Source organism: Octopus bimaculoides, chromosome 14, assembly GCF_046866305.1.
Source record: "Octopus bimaculoides isolate indiv1 chromosome 14, ASM4686630v1, whole genome shotgun sequence".
Lineage (NCBI taxonomy): Eukaryota > Metazoa > Mollusca > Cephalopoda > Octopoda > Octopodidae > Octopus > Octopus bimaculoides.
The window spans coordinates 19476718-19503009 of record NC_142941.1 but is presented as its reverse complement, the minus strand read 5'-3'; the positions used below and the strand labels follow the sequence as shown (position 1 = coordinate 19503009).

Here is a 26292-nt window from a genome sequence, read left to right as displayed (position 1 = left end):
CCAATAGTTTCACACCACACATTTCTCTCACTGTTGCTCTCTCGGTCCTTCTCATAATTGCCATTTTGCTTTCCCTCAGACACCATGTCTCACTCCCATACAGGATTGCAGATCTCATGCAACTCTGATAAACCCTTCCTTTCATCTTCAAGGAGAACCTTTTCCCATTTAATAACGCTCTACATTCCCTGAACTTCACCCAGCCAAATCTCACTCTTACTGTCACAGCTGCTTCACATCCATCACTTACATCCACCCTACCTCCCAAATAGCAAAACCCTCTCACCATTTCCACTGGTTCCGCCAGTCCTCCAGTTCCTTTCTCACATCTTCTACAAACAAACTCTCTTGCCAGTTTCAGGATCACCTTCTTCATTTTCGTACATCTACCATGAATCCATTTCCCACATTTCATGCACAACACCGCATTTGCCATTACCCTCCTCCCACACACACCACATAGTCCTACCTTACTCACTAACATTTCTCTTTCCACCCTGCTCACCATCACCTTTGTCTTTCTGAGGTTTACCTTCAAACTCTTGCTTTCAAACGCCTCCTTTCATTTCTGAAATGTCTTCTTTAATCCCTCCATTGTCTCACTCATTAGAACAAGGTCATCCGCATACAGTATCTCCATTATCAATCCCTCTCTTGCACTCTCTGTCACCACATCAACCACTATTGCAAACAACAATGGTGATAACACAGATCTCTGATGCACACCAACTTTTACTGCAAACTCCTCTGACAGCTCCGATCCAATTCTAACTCTTGTCTTTACCCCTTCATACAAACTCATCACTGCCCTCACTATTATCTCTAGCACACCTCTCTTCCTCAATACCCACTCAATCACCTTCCTTGGAACCCTATCAAATGCCTTTTCCAGATCAATGAAGCACATGTACAACACCTTCTCCTTATCTCGGTATTCCTCCTGCAATCTCCTTACAATGAACACTGCATCTATTATCCCCTTTCCTGGCATAAAACCAAATTGCATCTCATCCACATCCACCATTTTCCGAATTCTCCCCTTCAACACCCTTTCCACAATCTTCATTGCATGCTCTAATAACTTCACTCCCCTATATGCCCCACAACACATTGCATCCCCCTTTCCCTTAAAGATCAGTACCACCACGTTTAGTGCTCGATAATCTGGCATTCCTCTTCCATCCAGCTCACTCCTGGCAAAGCTCCATCATCACAACAATCCCTATCTCTCCACTTGCAGTTATCATTTCCACACTTACTTCTGATGGTCCAGCTGCCTTTCCTGTTTTCATCTCCTTCATTGCCCCTACTAATTTTTCCTGACTAACTCTCTCCACTACAGCAACTTCCACCCTCTGATCCCATTCATTCTTCTCATTCATAATTCCCTCCATATACTCTCTCCAAACTCTTCCCCTGTCCTTCTCACTAAAATTCAACCTTCCATGGCATATAATAAATGGAAGCCCATTTTTCCTGAAACAAGTAACTTCTGTTTTTGAATATTTTATTTGATACATACCATTATGACCCCCACCACCACCACCACCACCATCATCACAACAATATGTTCCACCATCCACAGTCACCAGCATTAGCATTGACGTTATAATAATACATCCATCGTTACTTTTGTTGGATCCTAGAATATATTTTATATTTATGTATTTCATATGCTTTGTCATTAGTATAACAAAGTCTACAGCACCATTAGCACCAACAGCTCTAACAATAACATTAACAGCAATTGTATAGTAACTAATATGAATAATATCAATACTAAACAGACCAATGAGTAAGATTATAATTCAACACTGAAGAATTCTCTCTGTTACACTAAAAAACAATCAATTATGGATCAATAAAGTACCCAAGTGATATGCAGAGTCTTTTCTAATCACAGGTATCTGTTTGGGAGTGGTTTAGTTGTTTCAGCTTTCATTTTCTCTTTCAGTAGGCTGAAGAAAAAATTTGAGTTTGTTACAAGTCAAATATATAATGTTCCTCATGCCTGCATTTCTAAGTTATAAGCTGGGTAGATTAAGCTACTCAGATTTGAGTGGCTGCCACAGACTCAACATAGCATCAGTAACAAATGAGTCTTCTACCGCAGCTCTAAAACCTGTGATCAGGACTGCATGTTCTAAGTCTTGAAAGTTTGTACAGCTGGCCCTATCAGTCTAATATAGATGATTTATTATATGGCACATAAAAAGCACCCTTTGAACTTTGGGCCTCATGGAGCCAGTGACCGAGACCTTTGGCAATATGCCGTGCTTAAGAAGACCTGTCAAGCCGGGTGAGATTGTAGTCATGGCTGATGCCAGTGTTACGTGCCATTGGCATGTAAAAAGCACCCACTACACTCTTGGAGTGGTTGGCATTAGGAAGGGCATCCAGCTGTAGAAACCATACCAAATCAGATTGAAACCTGGTGCAGCTCCCCAGATTACCAGTTTTCAGTCAAACCATCCAACTCATGCCAGCACGGAAAACAGACATTAGATAATGATGATGATGATGATGATGAATCCTTCTTGGAAATAATTTTTGTCTAAACATCTTATGCCAGAATTAATTGTTGTAAGATGATGATAACTCGGTATAATTGGTATAATAATTGGATTAGAAAGTTTAGAATACGTGGTTGGGATTTTCAAGTGCACAAATCTTTGTGTTTACAGATTTATGACTTGTCGGCTTATGTTTCTTAATCAATTTCTTGCTTTATTCACATTTTTTTTTTTTTTGCAACTGTAAATGTGATTGATTTAATTGGTCTATATAGTCATCAACACTATCACCGTGAAGGAAGAATTCAGCAAAGAAACTAAGATATGAGATGAAGCCACTGCTTTATCTTAGATACAAATCTATGCATCACTTTTGTATCCATTCCTTAACAAATCTGGCATTTGTTTCTTCTTTGTAAATCTTCTTTGAAAGGAAAGAATAAAAATGTCAAAAGATTAGTTACTTAAATTCTAATTAGATATGTCTTTGATAGTTTTGTCTTTGTTTTTTGTTGTGTTTCTTTTTAATAATCTTTTTGTTGTTTCGGTTCCAGGAGCTGTCAGATGAGTTACTGTTACTAAACAAGATCTGCATGAGACACCATGATAATCTTGCTGGACAGCAGCAGCTTCAAGACCTCCTTGCCAACTGCTTACATACAATTAGAATGACTCTTCCTACTTTACAAGAAGCCCTGACAGTTTGTATTGCTGAACCAAATAACAAATCAGCCGAGGTAGTTTGCACCTTCATCATATCCTCTTTTCTTATTATTAAATTCTAATTGCCTTTGGACTCCTTTGATTCTTATTTCACTCTACTGGACATCCATAGCCATTCACTGTATAAAAAAATCTTACTGCATTTTTATGATTAAATATTAGGAATTATATAAAAAATTAAAATATTTTCTGGAGTGGCTGTGTGGTAAGTAGCTTCCTTACCAACCACACGGTTCCGGGTTCAGTCCCACTGTGTGGCACCTTGGGCAAGTGTCTTCTGCTATAGCCTCGGGCCGACCAAAGCCTTGTGAGTGGATTTGGTAGACGGAAACTGAAAGAAGCCTGTCGTATATATGTATATATATATGTGTGTGTGTTTGTGTGTCTGTGTTTGTCCCCTCCCCACCAACATCGCTTGACAACCGCTGGTGGTGTGTTTACGTCCCCGTAACTTAGCAGTTCAGCAAAAGAAACCGATAGAATAAGTACTAGGCTTACAAAGAATAAGTCCTGGGGTCGATTTGCTCGACTAAAGGCGGTGCTCCAGCATGGCCACAGTCAAATGACTGAAACAAGTAAAAGACTAAAAGAGAGTATTGTTGAAGTATAACCAGTTTATTGCAGATAAACTTTAACAACAAAATCTTATATGGACCCTGGTTGAGAACCACTGTTCTAATGCTTTCTAGAATTAAGTCAGAACCTTTTTTTCATTTTAGCATCAACATATGTCCTAAACAGATTGCCAGAATATTTAGCTATGCTGACACAAGAGGGCGCATGATTCAATGTGGTGTGGCTATTGACACTAAATAAGATTGGGAAAACATTCTGTGATTACTGATTCTGAGTTCTTGTTGTTTGAGATGCAGCTAAGAAACAAACCAGCCAATAATATATAATATATTCATATATACTTACATATAAAAATATATATCCAACATGAATATATTAATTTCATTTTATCATTTATCTACCATGTAAAGGATTTCTGAAATTCATCTCCAAGCTTGTTTATCTTTGCAACAGCAACTCTTCTAAACAGAGTATTAATATATTGGTTAATGCTGCACATGTATGCATATCTGTGCGATTAAGAAGTCTGCATTGTAACCACTTAGTCTCTGGTTCAGTCTAACTTTGCTTCTGGACATCTTTTCCTTTTAAGGTGGCAAGCTGGCAGAATCATTAGCACACCAGGCAAATTGGTTAGCAGCATTTCTTCTGTCTTTACATTCTGAATTCAAATTCCATCAAGGTTTACTTTGCCTTTCAAACTTTGCAAATTGGTTAGCAGCATTTCTTCTGTCTTTACATTCTGAATTCAAATTCCATCAAGGTTTACTTTGCCTTTCAAACTTTGCAAATTGGTTAGCAGCATTTCTTCTGTCTTTACATTCTGAATTCAAATTCCATCAAGGTTTACTTTGCCTTTCAAACTTTGCAAATTGGTTAGCAGCATTTCTTCTGTCTTTACATTCTGAATTCAAATTCCATCAAGGTTTACTTTGCCTTTCAAACTTTGCAAATTGGTTAGCAGCATTTCTTCTGTCTTTACATTCTGAATTCAAATTCCATCAAGGTTTACTTTGCCTTTCAAACTTTGCAAATTGGTTAGCAGCATTTCTTCTGTCTTTACATTCTGAATTCAAATTCCATCAAGGTTTACTTTGCCTTTCAAACTTTGCAAATTGGTTAGCAGCATTTCTTCTGTCTTTACATTCTGAATTCAAATTCCATCAAGGTTTACTTTGCCTTTCAAACTTTGCAAATTGGTTAGCAGCATTTCTTCTGTCTTTACATTCTGAATTCAAATTCCATCAAGGTTTACTTTGCCTTTCAAACTTTGCAAATTGGTTAGCAGCATTTCTTCTGTCTTTACATTCTGAATTCAAATTCCATCAAGGTTTACTTTGCCTTTCAAACTTTGCAAATTGGTTAGCAGCATTTCTTCTGTCTTTACATTCTGAATTCAAATTCCATCAAGGTTTACTTTGCCTTTCAAACTTTGCAAATTGGTTAGCAGCATTTCTTCTGTCTTTACATTCTGAATTCAAATTCCATCAAGGTTTACTTTGCCTTTCAAACTTTGCAAATTGGTTAGCAGCATTTCTTCTGTCTTTACATTCTGAATTCAAATTCCATCAAGGTTTACTTTGCCTTTCAAACTTTGCAAATTGGTTAGCAGCATTTCTTCTGTCTTTACATTCTGAATTCAAATTCCATCAAGGTTTACTTTGCCTTTCAAACTTTGCAAATTGGTTAGCAGCATTTCTTCTGTCTTTACATTCTGAATTCAAATTCCATCAAGGTTTACTTTGCCTTTCAAACTTTGCAAATTGGTTAGCAGCATTTCTTCTGTCTTTACATTCTGAATTCAAATTCCATCAAGGTTTACTTTGCCTTTCAAACTTTGCAAATTGGTTAGCAGCATTTCTTCTGTCTTTACATTCTGAATTCAAATTCCATCAAGGTTTACTTTGCCTTTCAAACTTTGCAAATTGGTTAGCAGCATTTCTTCTGTCTTTACATTCTGAATTCAAATTCCATCAAGGTTTACTTTGCCTTTCAAACTTTGCAAATTGGTTAGCAGCATTTCTTCTGTCTTTACATTCTGAATTCAAATTCCATCAAGGTTTACTTTGCCTTTCAAACTTTGCAAATTGGTTAGCAGCATTTCTTCTGTCTTTACATTCTGAATTCAAATTCCATCAAGGTTTACTTTGCCTTTCAAACTTTGCAAATTGGTTAGCAGCATTTCTTCTGTCTTTACATTCTGAATTCAAATTCCATCAAGGTTTACTTTGCCTTTCAAACTTTGCAAATTGGTTAGCAGCATTTCTTCTGTCTTTACATTCTGAATTCAAATTCCATCAAGGTTTACTTTGCCTTTCAAACTTTGCAAATTGGTTAGCAGCATTTCTTCTGTCTTTACATTCTGAATTCAAATTCCATCAAGGTTTACTTTGCCTTTCAAACTTTGCAAATTGGTTAGCAGCATTTCTTCTGTCTTTACATTCTGAATTCAAATTCCATCAAGGTTTACTTTGCCTTTCAAACTTTGCAAATTGGTTAGCAGCATTTCTTCTGTCTTTACATTCTGAATTCAAATTCCATCAAGGTTTACTTTGCCTTTCAAACTTTGCAAATTGGTTAGCAGCATTTCTTCTGTCTTTACATTCTGAATTCAAATTCCATCAAGGTTTACTTTGCCTTTCAAACTTTCAAGGTCGATAAAATAAGTGCCAGTTAAACACTGAGATCAATATAATCAACTTACTCCTCCCCCAAACTAGCTGGCATTGTGCCAAAATTTGAAATCTATTGGGCAATGCAAAAATAAGGCATGTACCTTTAGCATTACCATAACGGATGACACAAATGCATTTGAATTAGTTATACAGGGACTGCTTCTGAAGTAATGGCTTGTTAGTAACCAGTGCTGTAGTTCAAAAGCATTTTCACAGTGAGACTAAAAATTGTTTATGTATATTTATATTTACTGAACTTGGTTTAACCAACTAATTTTGTTCTTATCTTATAAATATAGGCTAACCGAGATTTCTTGATCTATCAAATCCTTAATACCATTACTTTAATTAGCGATACTGTTTTGAACAAGCTGCCATTGGACTTAACAGAAAGCAATGAATCTGGACAATTTATCAGTCTTCTAGGAAAGGTAACTATTGTTTATTAATTCTATAATTATTTCTCTTCCTATTCAAAGGTAGAGAGGTTTTAACAATATCAATTTAAATTGCAGGGTATTACGGGCTACATTTTACAGTTTGCATAAAAGGTAAAGAAAACACAATGTCCTGTCCAATAAGCAATAAGAGTATTTTAAAAAATCAAAAATACCAACTAGATTATGGCTGACAGATAACAGTTTACTCAAAGTAACTAAGCCTAAGTTTCCATCACCTGGCACATGCATTTCTCATTATATCCCTTGGAAGATCTTTGAACACCTTTCTGATCTTGGCCATCAGTTCGGCCTTGAAGTTGCAAGCAGAGCAGTTAGTATTTTTCTCAATCACACCCCACACACAGTGATCCATGAGATCAAAATCAGGAAATTAGGAGGCCAGAAATTGTGGGTGGTGAAGTCATAGAAATTCTTCAGCAACCACTTCTGACTCTTTTCGGAGGTATGGCAAGGAACTGAATCCTGTTGCTACATACATGACCTTCCAGCAGTAACCCTCTCCAGCCAGGGTTTGATCACAGTTTCCAGCAGCTTCTTTTGGCCAGCTGAATTGAGTTGAAGGCTCCGTTTGAAGATGTAGGGCAGCATGACTTCATGTTCACTGGAGACACACTCAAAGATCATCACAGTTTGGGGTAGCTTGGTTTTCATGATGTCCATGTCACATCTTACAACCTTTACAGTGTTTACAGAGCATTAAGCAGCAGTCATGATGTCAGCTTTTTGATACAGGTAATTACCTGTAATTACCTGTAATTACCTGGTACCAGTAATTTTTTCCAATATTCACATGGCTTCCAGTCCTCCATGTCAGCTAACTTTTTCTCACCTTCAATTTTAATCTTTATGCTCTCCAATGCCATTGACTGTTCATCAAGCTGTCCCTGAAAAAGGTGACAGAAAAATTGTTAAATTCAACTGAAACACTGTTAGCTTGCATAAAATACAAGGAAAAGCTCAAAGGAAGTTTCCTTCAAATTTTTACATAAAATTAATTGATTTCTCAAATACTTTAGAAAGTAATAATGGAATTTTAATTTATGTTAGTGCTTGATGCTTGAAAGTTTACAGCTGTTATCTTTTGAAAACTCTGTCAGATGTAATGCTTACTCACATTGTTATGAATTAATCATGCATTATCCTATAGCTTCAAAATTTCGAAGATGTAATTGTTTATATTTAGAATGACATTGTAGGGTAGGTTTGAGGGGCCAGATCTGATCACTTTGACCATAAAATAGGTAGAATATTTGGGTTGGATTAGGTTGGTTTTAATGCTAAAGGGTTAATGCAGTAAATTTTCTTCATTTCGTTTTTGATTACAAGAAATTTATTATAAAATTCTAAACTAGTATTATATGTAATTTTAAATATTATTTCAGTGTACTAGATTATGGTAAAATACCATTCAATTTTATAATAATGATAATAATGATGCTTGTGTATGAACAGCCATGCTCCATAGCAATGAAACACGGGCAATGACCATCAGGGGCATGTGAAGGCTTGAAAGAAATGAGGCTAGTATGCTTTGCTGGATGTGCAATGTCAGTGTGCTTGTACAACAGAATGTGTCTTGAGAGAAAAGTTGGGTATAAGAGGCATCAGATATGGTATACAAGAGAGATGACTGTGTTGGTATGGTCATGTAATGTGTATGAACAGGGACAGCTGTGTAAAGAAGTGTTGATCTCTACCAGTGGAAAGAAGCTGTGGAAGAAGGAGACCTAGGAAGACATGGATGAGGTGATGAAGCATGATCTTCGAACGTTGGACCTCATGGAGGCAATGACAAGTGACCAAGACCTTTGGTGATATGCTGTGGTTAAGAAGACCCATCAAGCCAAGTGAAACTGCGGTTGTGGTTGATGCCAGTGTTGTGTAGCTGACACATAAAAAGCACCCTTTGAACATTGGGAGATATGCTGTGCTTGAGAAGACCCATCAAGCCAAGTGAAATCGTAGTTATGGCTGATGCCAGTGTTGCATAACTGGCACTCATGCTGGTGGCATATAAAAAGCACCCTTTGAATGTAGGGCCTCATGGAGGCAGTGACAAGTGACTGAAACTTTTGTCAATATACTGTGCTTGAGATGACCTGTCAAACGAAGTGAGATCATAGTTATGGCCGATGCTGGCATGGAAATGGATGTTTGATGATGATGATGATGATAAATAATATTAAAAATTTTTTTGGAAAGTAGTTTGTTTTTCTCACTATCTATGTAAGATTTTTGTAAATTTTAAAATTCTTTTACATATTTCCAATCACTTTGAGCTTTTTATTCTCTGTCCATCTTAAGAAAAAAGGAATCTCACTTTTAAGTCATTCTAGTTTTTTGATTGGTTGGTCATTCCCTTTTGTTTATATATCTGCTATAATTGTTTTTAACTTTAGTCATAATTCCCAGTAAAGAAATTTGGTTAATTTTTTTTGACATATTGTTTAAATAGATTTATCTCCTTCAACTCTTCCTTCACAAATTAACGAGGATCTATCTTTTAATAAATAATTATAAGGAGTTTATTGTATATAGTGCTCAAGTGCACTGTGGCTCATTTGGGGTAGAGAAGAGAAACTGCACAGTTGTGGAAATTAGCTGCCCAGCGGGTGTTAACATAAAGCTGAAGATCAGTGAGAAAGAGAACACCTATGCTGAACTATTGAGGAATCTAATGTTACTCTATCCAGATTACAAGTTCAGGTTTATATCTGTAATTATTGGGACCCTGGGATATGTAACACACTGCCTAAATACCAGTCTTGAGAAATTAGACTTCTCAAAACCAGAAAGGAGAAAGGTAATTCGAAGACTACAAATCTAATCCATCACAGAAACTGTAAAATCTGTAAAACTTTCCGGAAGTTTATCATTTAAATATATATGAGCATGTCTAGATATGTAACTATATCCATGGGAATACATACATAAAACATACAAATCTACACGCACGTACGTACATACATACATACATACATACATACATGCATACATACATACATACATACAAACAAACAAACAAACAAAAATACCCTGTTGTTGATGTTGAAATTCCAATGAAGGAACCTTGGATCTAGGTTAGAAAACAGTTCTTTCTCTATTGGCAAAAAATTTTGAAATAAACTGAATAATGACATACATACATATGTATGTGCGTATGCATGCATGCTTGCATTGTATTATATTGTATTTGTATGTGTATATTTCAGGCCAAAGCAGCTTTAACTGAGGAAAACTGGACCAGCCTTGATCAACATTTTGAAACATGGATCTACCTGTTAATCAAACATGCAATGTTTGTGGCTCATCTCATTGTTGAAGAACGTAGAAGTCCACTGATCAATATTTGCCTTAAGGTAATAACAATTTTATTTTTACCTGTGGTTGCTACTATTGTTGGTAAAATGTCAAAATCTTAACTATTTTAGTCTGTATGTTGTTAGCATTTCATTCCTTCATGCATAGGGTTTGTCCATGGACAAATTGAACTTAACACTGAAAAAAAATCAATAAAATCAGTTTTCAGGTATGCGGTGTTCCTACAGCCTACAGAGAGGTTCTATATTATCTTGGTGCCCATTTTCCATAGAACTAAGAATTGTTTTTTTTAGTTGTTTGTTCTTTATACTTTGTTTCTTGATGTTGACTGAATTCAATGTTATAAAGTTTAACCATTTAGTATTCAGATTACTCTGTCAAATGTAATGCTTGTTTATTCACATTGTTTTGAATGAATCATGTATTATACTGTAGCTTTGGGATTTTGATGAGGAGTTTGTTTACTTTTAGAATGGCAATATAGGGTTTGTGTGAAAGGCTGGATCTGGCTGGTTTGAACACAAAGCAGGTAGAATATTTGGGCCAGACATGGCTTGTTTGAATGCTAAAGGGTTAAATGTGACACCTGTTGTTTTTGTTACCAGGTCTGCTTAATACACACCTTGTTAAGCCAAACCATTTCACAGACTGGGATGTTCTTAAACTCAGAATTTCAAATATGGCCCTAATTTTTCATCACTTTTTGGAAATATATGTTATTAGTAGCATAGCATGGGTTTTAACTACCCTGTATGCTAGCCAAATTGACTGCCCTCTTTCCTAACTACCACATATTTTTCACTACAGCAAACACAAATATATAAATGACCACCCTATGAGGTCCACACACTCCAAGCTACATCAGTTTACTTTGTCTAAATCATAAACTACACCTAAAGTTTTACTATAGAGATTGGAACAAGATGGATAGGTACACTGATGAATCCATGCATCTATTACTGATTGCATGGTGGAGCTTCTCAAATTAGCTGGGGGGGGGGGGGTTCCAGTTACTAAACTGTAGCATGAAATTGTGCTAGTCTAGCTTCACAAGTATCTCACTTATTTAGCTGTCACTTAACTTTAGAGAGGCTATTTTAAATATATCTTTAGATATATATTTAGCTGTCACTTAGCCTTAGTGAGGCTATTTTAGATATATCCACCATAATGAGATACCATACTTTGATTTGATATTTACAGCCAAAATTAAACCCATAAATTATAAATTAATGGCTAAGATTTTAATGTGAATCATATTAGATATTATAAGTACATTAGAAAGAATGGATGAAGATATCCTTGAATGAAAAGTATTTACAGTAGTTAGTTTTTCTCTCTAGATTCTGAGGTTGACTTTATCATTTGTCCCCTTGGAAGTATCAGTAAGGTAAGGGTCTTTAATGTGCCTTAGTTGAAGCAACTGAATATTGGTGGGCAGCAAGCTGGCAGAATCATTAGCACGTTGGATAAAATGCTTTGCAGCATTTATGTGTTGGTCAGGCAAAAATGGGTAATGTCCATAAACTTTACAGATCCTTCAATCACTGCTGAGATTAATATGGGTGATACTTAGCCTGAAAATCTGCTGGAAATATGTGAGAGAATCTGGGAGTCTGGTCAGTATGCTTGGATCAGAGTTAACTCTGCTAAAGGCAGCCAACAACTAGGTGGTGATGTTAAACCTGCTATTCAGTGTTTATAGCCTTATCTACATTTATCATGTTATTTTCCTTATTCCTTTTTGATATTTCTAAAATAAAGCATCAAAATAGGATTTCAAATATATTTCATTTTATTTACACTTATGTGCTTTTTTTTCTTGAATTTTGACTTTTCTTTTCTATAGCTTCTAGAAGCTAAAAACAGCTTGTATGAATTTCAAGATTCAGTCAGTGCAGAAACTCAAGATTTATACTGCAAGTAAGCATACTTCTGTTCTGTTTTTTTATTACATTTCAATTGCATTCTCATAGTGACAAACACATGCATACACATACTTGCACTACGTGTAAATGAAGGTACATGTATCTATATAAACACTCATCATCATCATCATCATCATCATCATCATCATCATCATCATCATCATCATCATCATCCTATAACATTCATTTTCCAGGCTGGCATGGGTTGGACAGTTTGACCAGAGCTGGTAAGCTGGAAGACTGCACCAGGTTCCAGTCTGATTTGGTTTGGTTTCTATGACTGAATGCTCTTCCTAATGCCAAACACTTTACAATGTGTGCAGGATGCTTTTAACATGGCACTGGCATGAATGCTTTTTACATGGCACCAGCACATGGTTCTTGCAGGCCAATCCTCTACTCCAGGGATAGCAGCATTAGCACTTCTGCTGTGGAGACAAGTCTTTTGGAGTACAGCAAGGCATCAGATATTTTGGTCCTTTGTCAAAGTTCAGTGTCCTGAGGTTGTCCTTCAGGACTTCATCCCATGTCTTCTTGGGTCTTCTATATGTGTTTTATGTACTTACATTCATATATTTTTCTCTTTATTACTTTGGTGGGTAGCAAGCTGGCAGAATCATAAGTACACTGGATAAAATGCTTAGCAACCTTATCTTTTGGCTTTTTGTTCTGAGTTCAAATTTCACCGAAGTTGACTTTGGTTTTCATCTTTTCAAGGTCGATAAATTAAGTACCTGTTGCATTGGGGTTAATGCAATCAACTAACCCCACCACCACTAAATTTCAAGCCTTAAGAAGTATTTCTCTGATAGACAATTCACCAGAATTAGGAACTTTGATATCAGAATCATCATCATCATCATCATCGTTTAACGTCCGCTTTCCATGCTAGCATGGGTTGGACGATTTGACTGAGGACTGGTGAAACCAGATGGCAACACCAGGCTCCAATCTAAATTTGGCAGAGTTTCTACAGCTGGATGCCCTTCCTAACGCCAACCACTCAGAGAGTGTAGTAGGTGCTTTTACGTGTCACCTGCACGAAGGCCAGTCAGGCGATACTGGCAACGGCCACGCTCGAAATGGTGTCTTTTATGTGCCACCCGCACAAGCCAGTCCAGGGGCACTGGCAACAATCTCGCTCAAAAATCCTACGGGAGCCAGTCAGGCAGTACTAGCAACGGCCACGCTCAAAATGGTGCATCTTATGTGCCACCCGCACAAGAACCAGTCCAGGGGCACTGGCAACGATCTTACTTGGCTTGCCGGGTCTTCTCACACACAGCACACTTCCAAAGGTCTCGGTCAGTAGTCATCGCCTCGGTGAGGCCCAATGTACGAAGGTCTTGCCTCACCACCTCAGCTCAGGTCTTCCTGGGCCTACCTCTTCCACGGGTTCCTTCAACTGTTAGGGTGTGGCACTTTTTCAGGCAGCTATCCTCATCCATTCTCACCACATGTCCATACCAGCGCAATCGTCTCTCTTGCACACCACATCTGATGCTTCTAATGTTCAGCTTTTCTCTCAAGATACTTACACTCTGATGGGTATTCACATTGACATTACACATCCAACGGAGCATACTGGCTTCATTCCTTGTGAGCTTACGTATGTCCTCAGCAGTTACAGCCCATGTTTCACTGCCATGTAGCATGGCTGTTCGTACACATGCGTCATACAGTCTGCCTTTTACTCTGAGTGAGAGTCCCTTTGTCGCCAGCAGGGGTAAGAGCTCTCTAAACTTTGCCCAGGCTATTCTTATTCTAGCAGCTACACTTTCAGCGCACCCACCCCCACTACTAACTTGGTCGCCCAGATAGCGGAAGCTATTGACTACCTCTAGTTTTTCACCCTGGAATGAGATAGAAGTTGTTTCCTGTTTGTTTACAGTTTTTATTGCACCTGAACATCTGCCACAAACAAAAACTACTTCCTAGTTAACCTGCCTTTGATGTTGCTGCACCTCTTATGTGTCCATAGCTTGCACCGGGTACATCTTATAGAGTTACTACCTATTCCTTTTCTACATACTGAGTAGGGCCATCTACCTGAAGGGGTTTGTGTTTTATCTACCTTCCTACTTATTAGGATTTTGGTTTTAGCTAGGTTGACTCTAAGGCCCTTCAATTCTAGACCTTGCTTCCACACCTGAAACTTCTCCTCTAGTTCTGATAGTGACTCCGCAATTAGGGCAAGGTCATCAGCATAGAGGAGCTCCCAGGGGCAACCTGTCTTGAACTCCTCTGTGATTGCCTGGAGGACTATGATAAATAAGAGGGGGCTGAGGACGGAACCTTGGTGGACCCCTACCTCTACCCGGAATTCATTGCTGTACTCATTTCCAACCCTCACCTTACTGGCAGCATCTCTGTACATGGCTCGCACAGCTCTCACTAACCATTGTGAATCATTGTGAATATTACAAAATCACTTGTATTCCATGATGATCCCTACTGGGTGAAAATGGAAGGCATTCCACTGTTTGACATATTCATAGGGAGCTATGATAGTGTTGAGATTGCTGATGTCATTGAGTTATTCATCTTTGATCCCCTAAAACAATTTACACACCTCCACAGACTGGTCTTTTATAAAGATGATGGTCCAGTTATCTCAAACCATATGAACAGCCTTGTCATGAATAAATTCAGGAAGAATCTCCAAAATATTTGTCCTAACTATAACTGTTACCATGTGGCTGTTACCAGGAGTGGCTGTGTGGTAAGTAGCTTGCTTACCAACCATATGGTTCCGGGTTCAGTTCCACTGCGTGGCACCTTGGGCAAGTGTCTTCTACTATAGCCTTGGGCTCACCAAAGTCTTGTGAGTGGATTTGGTAGACGGAAACTGAAAGAAGCCCGTTGTATATATGTATATATATATATGTATATATGTATGTGTGTTTGTGTGTCTGTGTTTGTCACCCCACCATCACTTAACAACCGATGCTGGTGCGTTTACGTCCCCGTAACTTAGCGGTTCGGCAAAGAGAGACCGATAGAATAAGTACTAGGCTTACAAAGAATAAGTCCTGGGTCGATTTTCTTGACTAAAGTCGGTGCTCCAGCATGGCCGCAGTCAAATGACTGAAACAAGTAAAAGAGTATGAGCTTAACAAAGGTCAGCTTCCTGGATGTAACCCTGAGGCTGAGTCAGACTGTTATTAAATACATGTAATTCTAACCAAATGTATTGAGTGCTTCTTTCTTTCATTTGTATATGATATATTCCTTTTCTTTTATATAGTGACAGCTATAATAGGCTGTGTAACAATTATGAGGATGACTGTGACAAAGTTGTTGACTTACTTTATCAACTGGAGGATAAAGTAAACCAGGAAATTCTTCATCTTATGGTCAATGTCTTTGCTGAAACTTCAGAACCATTAGAACGATTAGTTGATCCAATTTTATTTCCAGAAACAGTAAGTGTGTTACTTTTTAACCATTTTTATTTTTGTTTATAAAGATTAAAAAGTATTTGAAACCAGTGAAATTTGGCAAATAACTTTCAATGGCTAGAGCCATAGATTTCAACAAGATGGTGAAGAAAGGTCAAGAAATTAAAAAATAGAAATGTTTGGTATTACAGAGCTATTTTACATTAACAAATGTTTTGTCAGACATTAAATTTGCTCAAGGTTGTGATAAAGTGTAATAAAACTTTGGATATCTATTTATTCATTTTATATCAAAATTTGTGAACAATAGCATCATTGGTTACATGTTTCTAATGGACCATTGATTACTTTTATTTGTTTTCCTTTGCTGACCAAATCTACAAAGATTTATAATATACATATATTTATACTGGTTGAAAACTTACACATTCCTCAATGGCACAGGTTTAATTTGTGTATACAAATTTAATTTGCGGTCCATGGGAAGAGCCGTTTTAATGATGCGTCCTGCCCAACACTTCGAAACGCCGGTGTTAAAACGGGGGTAGTTGATGAAGGAAAATGTTCTCTATGTGGCTTGTGTGTTTTCTGTACTCTGGTTATTATTATTTTCTTGTCTACGTTTTGTTTGCAATGTCCTGTACCCAGATATGCACCTATATATACAGGTAGATGTAGGTATGCACATACCTGTATGTATATACGCATATACTCATTTATTATTTGTTTTTATATATATATATATATATGCGTGTATGCATGTACAAGTCTCTGTATGTGTACATGTGTGTGCTTGTAAAGATATAGGTACTTACTTGTGTGTATGTGTATGTATGCATGTACGTGTGTTTGTGTGTATATGTGTATATGTATGTATACATATGTATATGGATATATATATGTATACATGAACTTGTGCTTGCATAGACAGCTATGTGCATATGTGTATGTGTGTACATATATGTATATGCATGTTTGTGTATATGTGTGTGTGTTTATATATATATATATATATATATATATGATTAAACTTTACCTACACTTGCAAGCATGTAAGCATAAACATTTATTATTCTCACATATATTTTTGGTCATAACAATTTTAAGAAACCATTATGCTGATTACACTTCTCTAGAAATGCTATAGGGTTTGCATAATTTATTATTCAAATTTCCATTAACCAATCAAATTTAGCTGATCAAAATGGATCCATATCAATTTCTTCTTAGAGTGATGAATAAATAAAAAGAGTGTAAACATATTTATGTGAGTGTATATATATATGTATTTATGTGTACATATATGTGTGTGCACGTATGTGTATGTATATGTATATGTAAACGTGAACACAGTTCCGTGATGAAGGAAAGTCCTAAAACAATATGTTTGAGTAATAAATAGTATTTCACCAACGCCTGACTACTTTCTTATTTTAATTAGTATATAAAATCTGTACACCTCTGTAGACACTATTTTTTAGTGTGTGTGTGTGTCCCCATCCATCCTTCCGTCCGTCTGTCTGTCTGTCTGTCTGTCTGTCTGTCTGTCTCCATGCTGCCAATATTCTTCTAAAACGTAAATATTTCACCAAATTATTTCTCTTTTTGTAAGTGTGAGGCTTTGAGTATTTGGGGAAAAAATCGTTGTGTATGTCATCATCATCATCATCATCATCATCATCGTCATCATCATCATCATCATTTCACACCCGTTTTCCTTGCTGGCATGGGTTGGGTTCCACTGGAACTGACAAGTCTGAATACTGCATCAATTCCTGCTGCCTGCTTTGGCATAGTTTCTACAGCTGGATGCCCTTCATAATGCCAACTGTTTTGCTGAGTGTCCTGGGTGCTTTTTATGTGGCACCAGCAGCACCAAAGCCATCAAGTAACTGCAGGACAAAACCCTGCAACTGAGGTGAGGTGGGTAGTACTGAGGAACAGAAAAAGGAGTCTTGCATTATTGGGGTTGTGGGGTTGGATATATTTGCCTTTGACCACATGCTATCCTGTCAATTATAAAAGTATACAATTCATCCTGGGCTATCATCAAGTCACTGAAGGAACTTTGGGTGTAACATAATTAAAAATATGGTTTAATAGAAGAATTGACTTTTTATGCATTTCTTTTTATTTATAGCTGTGTGTATCATGTTATTAAGATTTTTGTTGAATAAATGTTTTCTTTGATATTATCCAGCAGAGTGATTGCTGTCAAGAAAGACTGAAATCCTTACAAGATTACTTTTACAATCATTTAGACAATATGTACGAAGTTGCACGTTTTATCATCGCTGGCTCCAGAAGATCAAAGTGTAAGTGACTAAATATTCTTTGAGCTCTAGAAAAATGGCAACAATAATCAGTGCTGAACATAAATATCATGAGCATCATGATAGAACAGATCCTTATCAAACTCAATCAACAAACCTTTTTTTTTTTTATATATGTGTTTCTACAGCTTCTCACTTCCCTCATCTACATTTTGTGTGTGTGTGTGTGTGTGTGTGTGTGTGTGTGTACATTCTTCTCTTTCTGTTTTTAATCTAATGTAAATTTTGACTGGCCAGCTGCTTGGTAGCAAAGCTGTGAAGGAAAGTATCTTGTTTTAACCATCATCCTTCATATGTGTCTATGTATGTATAAAGTCACTGAATGGATTCTTTGGGACATCACAGTCAGTTAATGATAGACGTTACTAAATAGTGTATGACAACACCCTAGAAGCTCAAGTATTGTTAATCACTGTTTTCTTAAGTCAGTAGAGGCTAAATTTGTTTAAGTGGGCAGTTGCTTGTGGATACCTGCTACTGATGACGCACAAGGAAGCAGAAATCTTGATTTAGCCATTCCACCACTGCTGCTGGGTACTTTTTGTCATCTACTGATATTCTTCTGTGCATTTTAGTGCTCTATGTGTATATGAGATGTTTTCTCAAGACAAACGCCACAGTTTTGTGGCTTTCTGCAGTATATCCTCATGAAGTAAGTTATACAGAATGTTATTCTGAACTAACACTGCTTCCATAATAATGAATTGTTTTGCTTACTTATGAGATTGTAACTTATTGCATTAGTATGTTTGTCTCTTGAGGGGAGGTGGAGAGTCACAGATGGCTAAGTCATAAAATACTGTTATAATGAATTTGGGACCAGTGATTTATATCTCATCATCAACACTATGTTGTGTCCCTGGAAAAACTCTCAATACAGCATCATGTCTGCTGATCCAGAAAGTTAATACTCCAACAAATTGGCTCATTATATCTTTCTGTGTGGAGGTGCAATGACCCAGTGGTTAGGGCAGCGGACTCACGGTCATAGGATTGCGGTTTCGATTTCCAGACCGGGCGTTGTGAGTGTTTATTGAGCAAAAACACCTAAAGCTCCACAAGGCTCCGGCAGAGGATGGTGGCGAACCCTGCTGTACTCTTTCACCACAACTTTCTCTCACTCTTACTTCCTGTTTCTGTTGTGCCTGTAATTCAAAGGGTCAGCCTTGTCACACTGTGTCACACTGAATATCCCTGAGAACTATGTTAAGGGTGCACATGTCTGTGGAGTGCTCAGCCACTTGCACGTTAATTTCACGAGCAGGCTGTTCCGTTGATCGGATCAACTGGAACCCTCGACGTCGTAAGCGACGGAGTGCTAACATCTCTCTGCAACTAAGTAAAAAGTCTTTATCAATAACTATAAATAAGATATAAAATTCATGATTTATAATTTGAGTTGTAAAGACAAAATGACTTCGTAGATATTGTGTTGGATAAGCAACTTGCATATCTGTTTTTTAAGCCCCTTCACTTAGTCATCAAGAAAAAAGTATACCTGATTATATGTAAGAATTGTGTTTCTACTACCATATTTGGGCGATCTTTCGTTTTGATTACATTTTACGCCATTTCTAACCCACGTGCGTTTGTTTATGTTTCTGAACAAGATCGTCGCTTTCCGTAAAATGGTTTTAGGGTTAGGGTTAGGGAATTCCGTCCCTAACCCTAAAACCCTTTTACGGAAACATAAACAAATGCACGTGGATTAGAAATGACGTAAAATGTAATCAAAACGAAAGATCGCCCTTTGTCCTTATTATCCCACCGAGGTCGACTTTGCCTTTCATCCTTTCAGGGTTGATAAATTAAGTACCAGTTGAGCACTGGAGCTGATGTAATTGACTTGTTTCCTCCCCGAAAACTTTCAGTCCTTGTGCCTATAGTAGAAAGGATTGTTAAAGTGGAATATAAATGAAGATGAAATTTTGATGGAAGGTTTTACTATACATCACTTTAAAATAGGGAATTTGTATCATTGAACCAAGGTTGGTATCAAAAGGGTTCTCAACCAGGGTCCATATGGCCCCTGAGGATCCATATAAGATTTGGAGGAGTGGGGGAGTCACACAGCAGAGTATTAAATTGAGGATCCACAATAATATTTTGAGGGCCCCTGGAAAGATTTTGTTTTAGATGTTTGTATTGGTATGTATTGCGAGAAACAGCTAGGTTTCTTTCTCTAACATTTTACATAGTTCAACCTACACAAGTGAATGTGTGAAAAAACAAAATAGGAATTTTAAAGGAAGTTTCTATAAAACTAGTTTTCAAGCATCGGCTGACTGGGGTGGAGGCATCAGAATAAAATAGTAATCAAAGGGGTCCATAAATAAAAAATGGTTGAGAACCCCTGGGTTTAAAGTGATTAGGAAGTATTTACATTAAAAAATTTTTTTTGATTTGTAACTACATCAGTATTGAGAGAGAGAAAGAGATAGAGAGAGAGAGAGAGCGATTTTGTGTGTTTTGTAAGTAAAAAAATATGAGAAAATGTTATTAACGTAACAATATTTATTTATTCTCTAGTTGTGCAGCAGTTTGAAATGACAATCAAAAACTTGGAATGCCTTGATCCAGAAATCTCTTCTTTAGTTAGTCTACATATTCAAAAAATTTCAGTTAATCCATTTGATTCTTTGTCTGAATCCATGACGACAAGACTAAAAAGTCTTATAAAAGAATGGAAGAAGTTGTTGGCTCATCTTGTATTTTTACTAGACACAATGGTGGATCCTGACATTTTCATCACAATGTCTTGTAAGTTTAATAGATTTTTTTTTTTTTTTTTCAATGAAACATAATAAAGTAATTGTTAAAAGATTTTGCAAACACTGTTATATAAAGAAGTATAGTTTGAAATATGTCTGCTCCATGCAAGCATGGAAAAATGCATTAAAATGATGTGTGTGTGTGTGTGTGTGTGTGTGCATGTGCGTGTGTGTGCGTGTGTGTGTTCAAAGCTGTTAATTCTTTCAGCCACTAAGGTTTTCACTTGTTTACTACATTGGTTTAGAACATCCTTTATTGATGTTTAAAATATAAAAAGAAAACATCATGCAAGGAAGATAACCAGTTGAAATTTCTGTAAAATATCTAGTGTCTGACGCAGATGAGAGTGTGTGTGTGTGTGTGTGTGAGATATTTAGGTTGTAGATCATGTGCAGAAGGCTAAGATGGATGAAATGCAGGGCCATCTTTACATTTTTGTGTGTTGTTAGTAATGATTATGATGGTATGAGGGGCACTACAGAATCTCGGGGATAAACCATAGCCTAAGGATTAGGGATGAGTAGAAAGGCCTGTTGCCATACACTGCAGTAGTGTGACCTTTCAATGTTGTAGCTTTTAATCCAAGAAATGAGAGCTTTACATTGACCAATAGGTGAGCAACTAGTATAGAAGATTATCATGCCAGTTAAAGGCTTTGTTAATATGAAGAACAACAATATTGCTTTTGACAACATTCTCCATGGTGGGGTGACAAAGGATCTGATTGTATAGAAAACTTATTGGTTAGTGGTTGAGATGTGATGGCGGAGGTTATTGTTTTTTACTGTTTCTATGACTTTTGAGCTATGAGAAGGATAAATAAGCAGTTTGTTGAGTCAGGGGGAAGCACTTTTCTGAGACCATGGGACACTCTGTAGAGCAAATTCCTGTAGATAGAATGATTAAAGAATTTGGTAAGTATAAGAGCTAGTTCTGGAATAGAAAAGATGCCATCAGGACTAATTGCTGTGGTGGGTTGGATGGGTTGATTTAGAGTTCACAATTGTTAAACTTGTATATAAGACGGTGAGGTTGTAGTGTGAAAAAGAAGAGTTTCTGAAGGTTTTTGATGAATGCTTGCAGTGTGGAGATGGAAGCAAATTGGTATTAAATACAGAAGCACTTTCAGTGTGATTGCTACTTACTATATTAATGAAATAATGACAGTTTAGGAGGATTTTAAAAAGTTTGTAGAGCTTCCCTTGGCAAAGGACCAGAAAGCTCTGCTTCAATATCGGCAGCTGGAGAGATAACTTATAGATTATGTGATGCCAGAAGACATCTTTGCTTGCAAGTATTGTGCTGGTACTGGGTAAGCTAATGCCAGTTGATGGTAGTGGTATCTAGTCTTTTCCAGGTCTTGTAGGTAATGTTCTTCACTTGAATTGCGATCGAATGACTTGATAGTTTGAAGTGTGTGAAGGGAGATAACTTAGAAAGTTGGTCTTGCATGGATCAAGTCGAAGTTTATTTGCTGCCAGGGCTAGTTGACTTCTATGTATGTGTATGTACCCATTTAATAGATAAGTTTATAAAGCTAGAAATTTTTAGTGGTGGGTTGGGTAAACCGACCTTTCATCACAATGATATCATATTACAACCTTAATCTCTAATTCAAGCTAGGAAATTATTTATGACCCCTAGTGGTCAAGCTAGGAAATTATTTATGACCCCTAACATCTCATCCAAGCCAACATCCTGTTCTCAGCTGATATTATTTTATCTCTTTATCTTTTATTTTATGTTTTTATTTTGTTACTTTATTCCAATATTGCTAAATCTTATTTATATGTATATTTAACTTTATTATTTTTGCTTGTATTACTCTTGTTTTTACTTCTATTACTTTTATTTTTTACTTTTTATTTTTTACCTTTGTTCTTTTCTTTCTATCTTATACACGTTAGTTAAATATAAACTCAATCCAATCTATTTAACATTCACTCTATGCTGAATAGCAGTACAGTATGGGCAGGTTTTTGAAATCCAATGAACCTTTATGCAGATATACCTTTTCAAAGAGATGTGATAAACCTATTATAATTACATGTACTCTTTCTTGTGTGATGTAATCTTTGGACTAACAATGGTTGTGGCTGAGGAAAGCTTTACACCATCTTTTATATCAATAATATACCTATGCTGATGTAATAACAGATTGTTTATAAAGCTTGAAACACGTGTACTGTGATATCCTTTGTGTTCTGTTTTTAATTTATGTTTGATATATATTTATTATCATCATCATCGATAGACGTTAAATGATGATGATGATGATATATATATATATATACTTAAAATAAGCGATAGGATATCCAGAGGTGATGCAGTATGACCATTTCAAGCGGTTCTATTTAATTGAACAATACAATGATTACATCAATTTAAATGCAGGGCTATCCTCAGCTGCATAAATAAATAAATAGAATTTTTTTAATCAGTTCAACACATTTGTATAATTTTACTTATTCACCTTATTTTGAAGTTGTACTGATAATACCGTACTAATTTTTGGTTCTTCAACTTAAGTACCTAATTCATCTGAATCTCAATTATGTTGCTATATATCTATATATATATATTTATTGAAGTGTACAATGTTATATCTCCACTGCAGCTGATCTTACCAATTGGTTTTGCACTAGGGGTTTAACGGGGTGTTATATAACAGCCTGATTATATAACCCTGTCCTTTTCAGAGCCCCTAGAGCAAAACTGATTGGTATGACTGACTTAGAGTTTCTTAGACATCTTGTGTGTGTGTGTGTGTGTGTGTGTGTGTGTGTAATACCCATGAACACATAATATGTATATACATGTGTTATTGTTGTTTATTTTCACAGTAAAACGATTAGAGGATGAAATGAATGTGTGTGTTGATGCTGCTAACAAAGGTGATCTGCAGTATCTACTAAGAACAAGTCGTTCTATTCGTGCAAAGTGTTCCCGAGTGGCTCAGTTCCTGTCTGATCTGAAATCTTGTGGAAACATCTTCCCAAATCCATTACATGTTATCCACCTTATTGATCAGATTCATCAGTGTAAGTAACTTTGTTGTAACATGGTCTCTGTACTATGTACCAGTAACCATTTTATGTGCACTTCTAACACCAATCCTCTCTCTCCTCCATCCAAAACGTTGACCCTGCTGCCTCTGTTCTGACAGATTTGTTAGATCTCTTTAAATTCCTTGAGTATTTGAGATCTGAGATTTCAGAAACTACTGATGTAAGGAAATCCACACTTAATACTTATAGTGTAGAACTCTAAACTTTATGTTAATTATCAAATAAAATATATTTATTTTAAATTAAATTAATTTTTATTGTTTACAAAACCAATCTTATTGAAAAAAATAATCAAAAAATGAAATGTGATAGAAATAGGGACACATATAAGTACATAATAACATAATTTTTCTCAGATATTGGGGTCTGTTGTACATAGGACAGATACACTCAAATATGTGTGGCAAACATTTTATTTATATTCTTATTTATAAGTATTTTAGTTTACTTTAAGTCAGATATTTCTTCCAATTATGTAAAAGAATGGAGTACACTTAAAATTAACAATTCTGTTCTGTCATTTTTGTTAAAACCCATAATATTGTCAACACACTGTTGTAAAACTTCATCTTCCTGTAGAAAAGTGTGTGCATTAAAAGCTCCAAGGAAACAATAAGGTGATGTACAAGCACTCAGCTCTGAGTACATTGTATCTTAAAGAAGTAACAGTTGTGAAGTTGATTATGTAATTCCTGTTCTCTTGTCCATTGTTTAATTTCTGATTTAATTTCAATTATGCTTGTATGTATGTATGTATGTCTGCAATTTGTTGAAACGTTGTATATTTTCCACTTCATTACCTTCCAAATGTAAGAATTATTTTCTTTTTCTTTATGTATTCCAGCACTGAAATTTCACAGAGTGCAACATAAACTACTGAAGAAAGCTTTAACACCTTCAAATCACAATTCAATATTTAAATGCAAAACATTTCTGGATTCCACTTCATCATTAGTCAAACAAATCTGGCACTGTGCGAATTTTGTTTGTTCCGCTCTGTTTAACTCATCCACTGAACAAACACATCCTGAACCTCACTCACCCATACCCACCACAGAATATTCCCATTGCTCAGTGAACCCTGTTGAGGATTTGCTCATCTCTAATTGTCACTGTACGACATCCAAACATTCAGAGGAAAAAACTAATTCCAATAATTACTTTTCATCTTTCATTAATTCTCCTTGTATAGTCACCAAACAGTTTTACCAAAATGTTGACATGAACTGCTCTACCCCACACAATATAATTAATTACCCAGAGAAGACTGCATATCATCCAAAACTATGTTCAAGTTGTCCCTGCATTGGTAACTACAAAACTGAAAGTCCATTTATCAGTCCATCCCATTGTGTTATGGATCTCAATTTAAAAGCAAGTCACTCTACCCACGACCCTTTCGAATTGGACTCTTTTCTCGATTGTCTTCCCTTGTCACTCCCAAAATTCCACACAGAAAACAAGCATGATACTCTGGTGTAGTAAACATTTGTTTCAAGTAATGTATGATGCATAACATGTTATATTATGTTGTGATACTCTGAATATCAGGGAGTTCCTGACATATCAGTACTAATTATTTATATAACGTATTGAGTATTCAGAGATGTTGTTACTGTTTTCACTATGTCATTATTATTACTACTGGTGTAAATACAATCAACTAACCCCATCCCCTCAAAATTGCAGGCTTTGCACCTAAATTAGAAACTATTATTATTATTATTATTATTATTATTATTATTATTATTATTATTATTATTATTATCATTATTATCATTATTATCATTATTCAGGCAGCAAGCTGGCAGAATCATTAGCATGCTGGGAAAAATGCTTAGTGGCATTTCATCCATCTTTATGTTATGAGTTCAAATTCCGCTGAGGTTGACTTTTCCTTTCATCTTTTCGGAATTAATAAATTAAGTACCAGTGAAACACTGGGGTCAAGGTAATTGATTAGTCTCCTCCCAACAAATTTCAGGCCTTGTGCTTATAATAGAAGGATTATTAAGGTGGTGAGCTGGTAGAATTGTTAGCACACCAAGTAAAATGCTTAGCAGCATTTCTCCATCTTTACATTCTGAGTTCAAATTCCACTGAAGTGACTACTTTTCATCATTTCGGGGTTGATAAAATAAATTTCAACTGAGCACTGACGTTGATGTAATCTCACTTACCCACTGCTCTTAGAATTGCTGGCCCTGTGTCAAAATTTGAAATTATTATTATTATTATTATTATTATTATTATTATCATTATTATTATTATTATTATTATTCAACATTTGGTAGTTTCAGGCAAATTTCTACTGCATCATCCTGGTTCACCTCCATGTTGCTAGGTTGTACACAGCATTGTGTGTTCTTTTCTTATTGTTTGGAGTGTACAAACTTTTCCCTATATTGTATTGCATCAATTTCTGTTTTTAGTGTGGTATGGTGCAGTCTTTTGTTGTATTAGTGTTTGTATTGTGTTGTGTGTGTAATGTGTTGGGTTTTATAGCCTGCTGGTGGTAGTT

At 36.2% G+C, this 26292-nt stretch overlaps 1 protein-coding gene across 1 annotated transcript in view; it reads left to right on the top strand.

Annotated features, from left to right (window-relative positions):
• LOC106874078 (catenin alpha-2) overlaps positions 1 to 25374 on the top strand; it is a 62757-nt gene extending 37383 nt beyond the window's left edge. Inside the window, exons 5-13 of the mRNA XM_014921672.3 lie at positions 3068 to 3250; positions 6787 to 6918; positions 10161 to 10307; positions 12119 to 12192; positions 15445 to 15622; positions 17799 to 17913; positions 20461 to 20691; positions 23547 to 23744; positions 24616 to 25374. Coding sequence (XP_014777158.1) covers positions 3068 to 3250; positions 6787 to 6918; positions 10161 to 10307; positions 12119 to 12192; positions 15445 to 15622; positions 17799 to 17913; positions 20461 to 20691; positions 23547 to 23744; positions 24616 to 25253 — 1896 coding nt within the window. The 3' untranslated portion in view covers positions 25254 to 25374. The remainder of the gene's footprint in view (positions 1 to 3067; positions 3251 to 6786; positions 6919 to 10160; positions 10308 to 12118; positions 12193 to 15444; positions 15623 to 17798; positions 17914 to 20460; positions 20692 to 23546; positions 23745 to 24615) is intronic.
• The last annotated feature ends 918 nt before the right edge of the window (positions 25375 to 26292 follow it).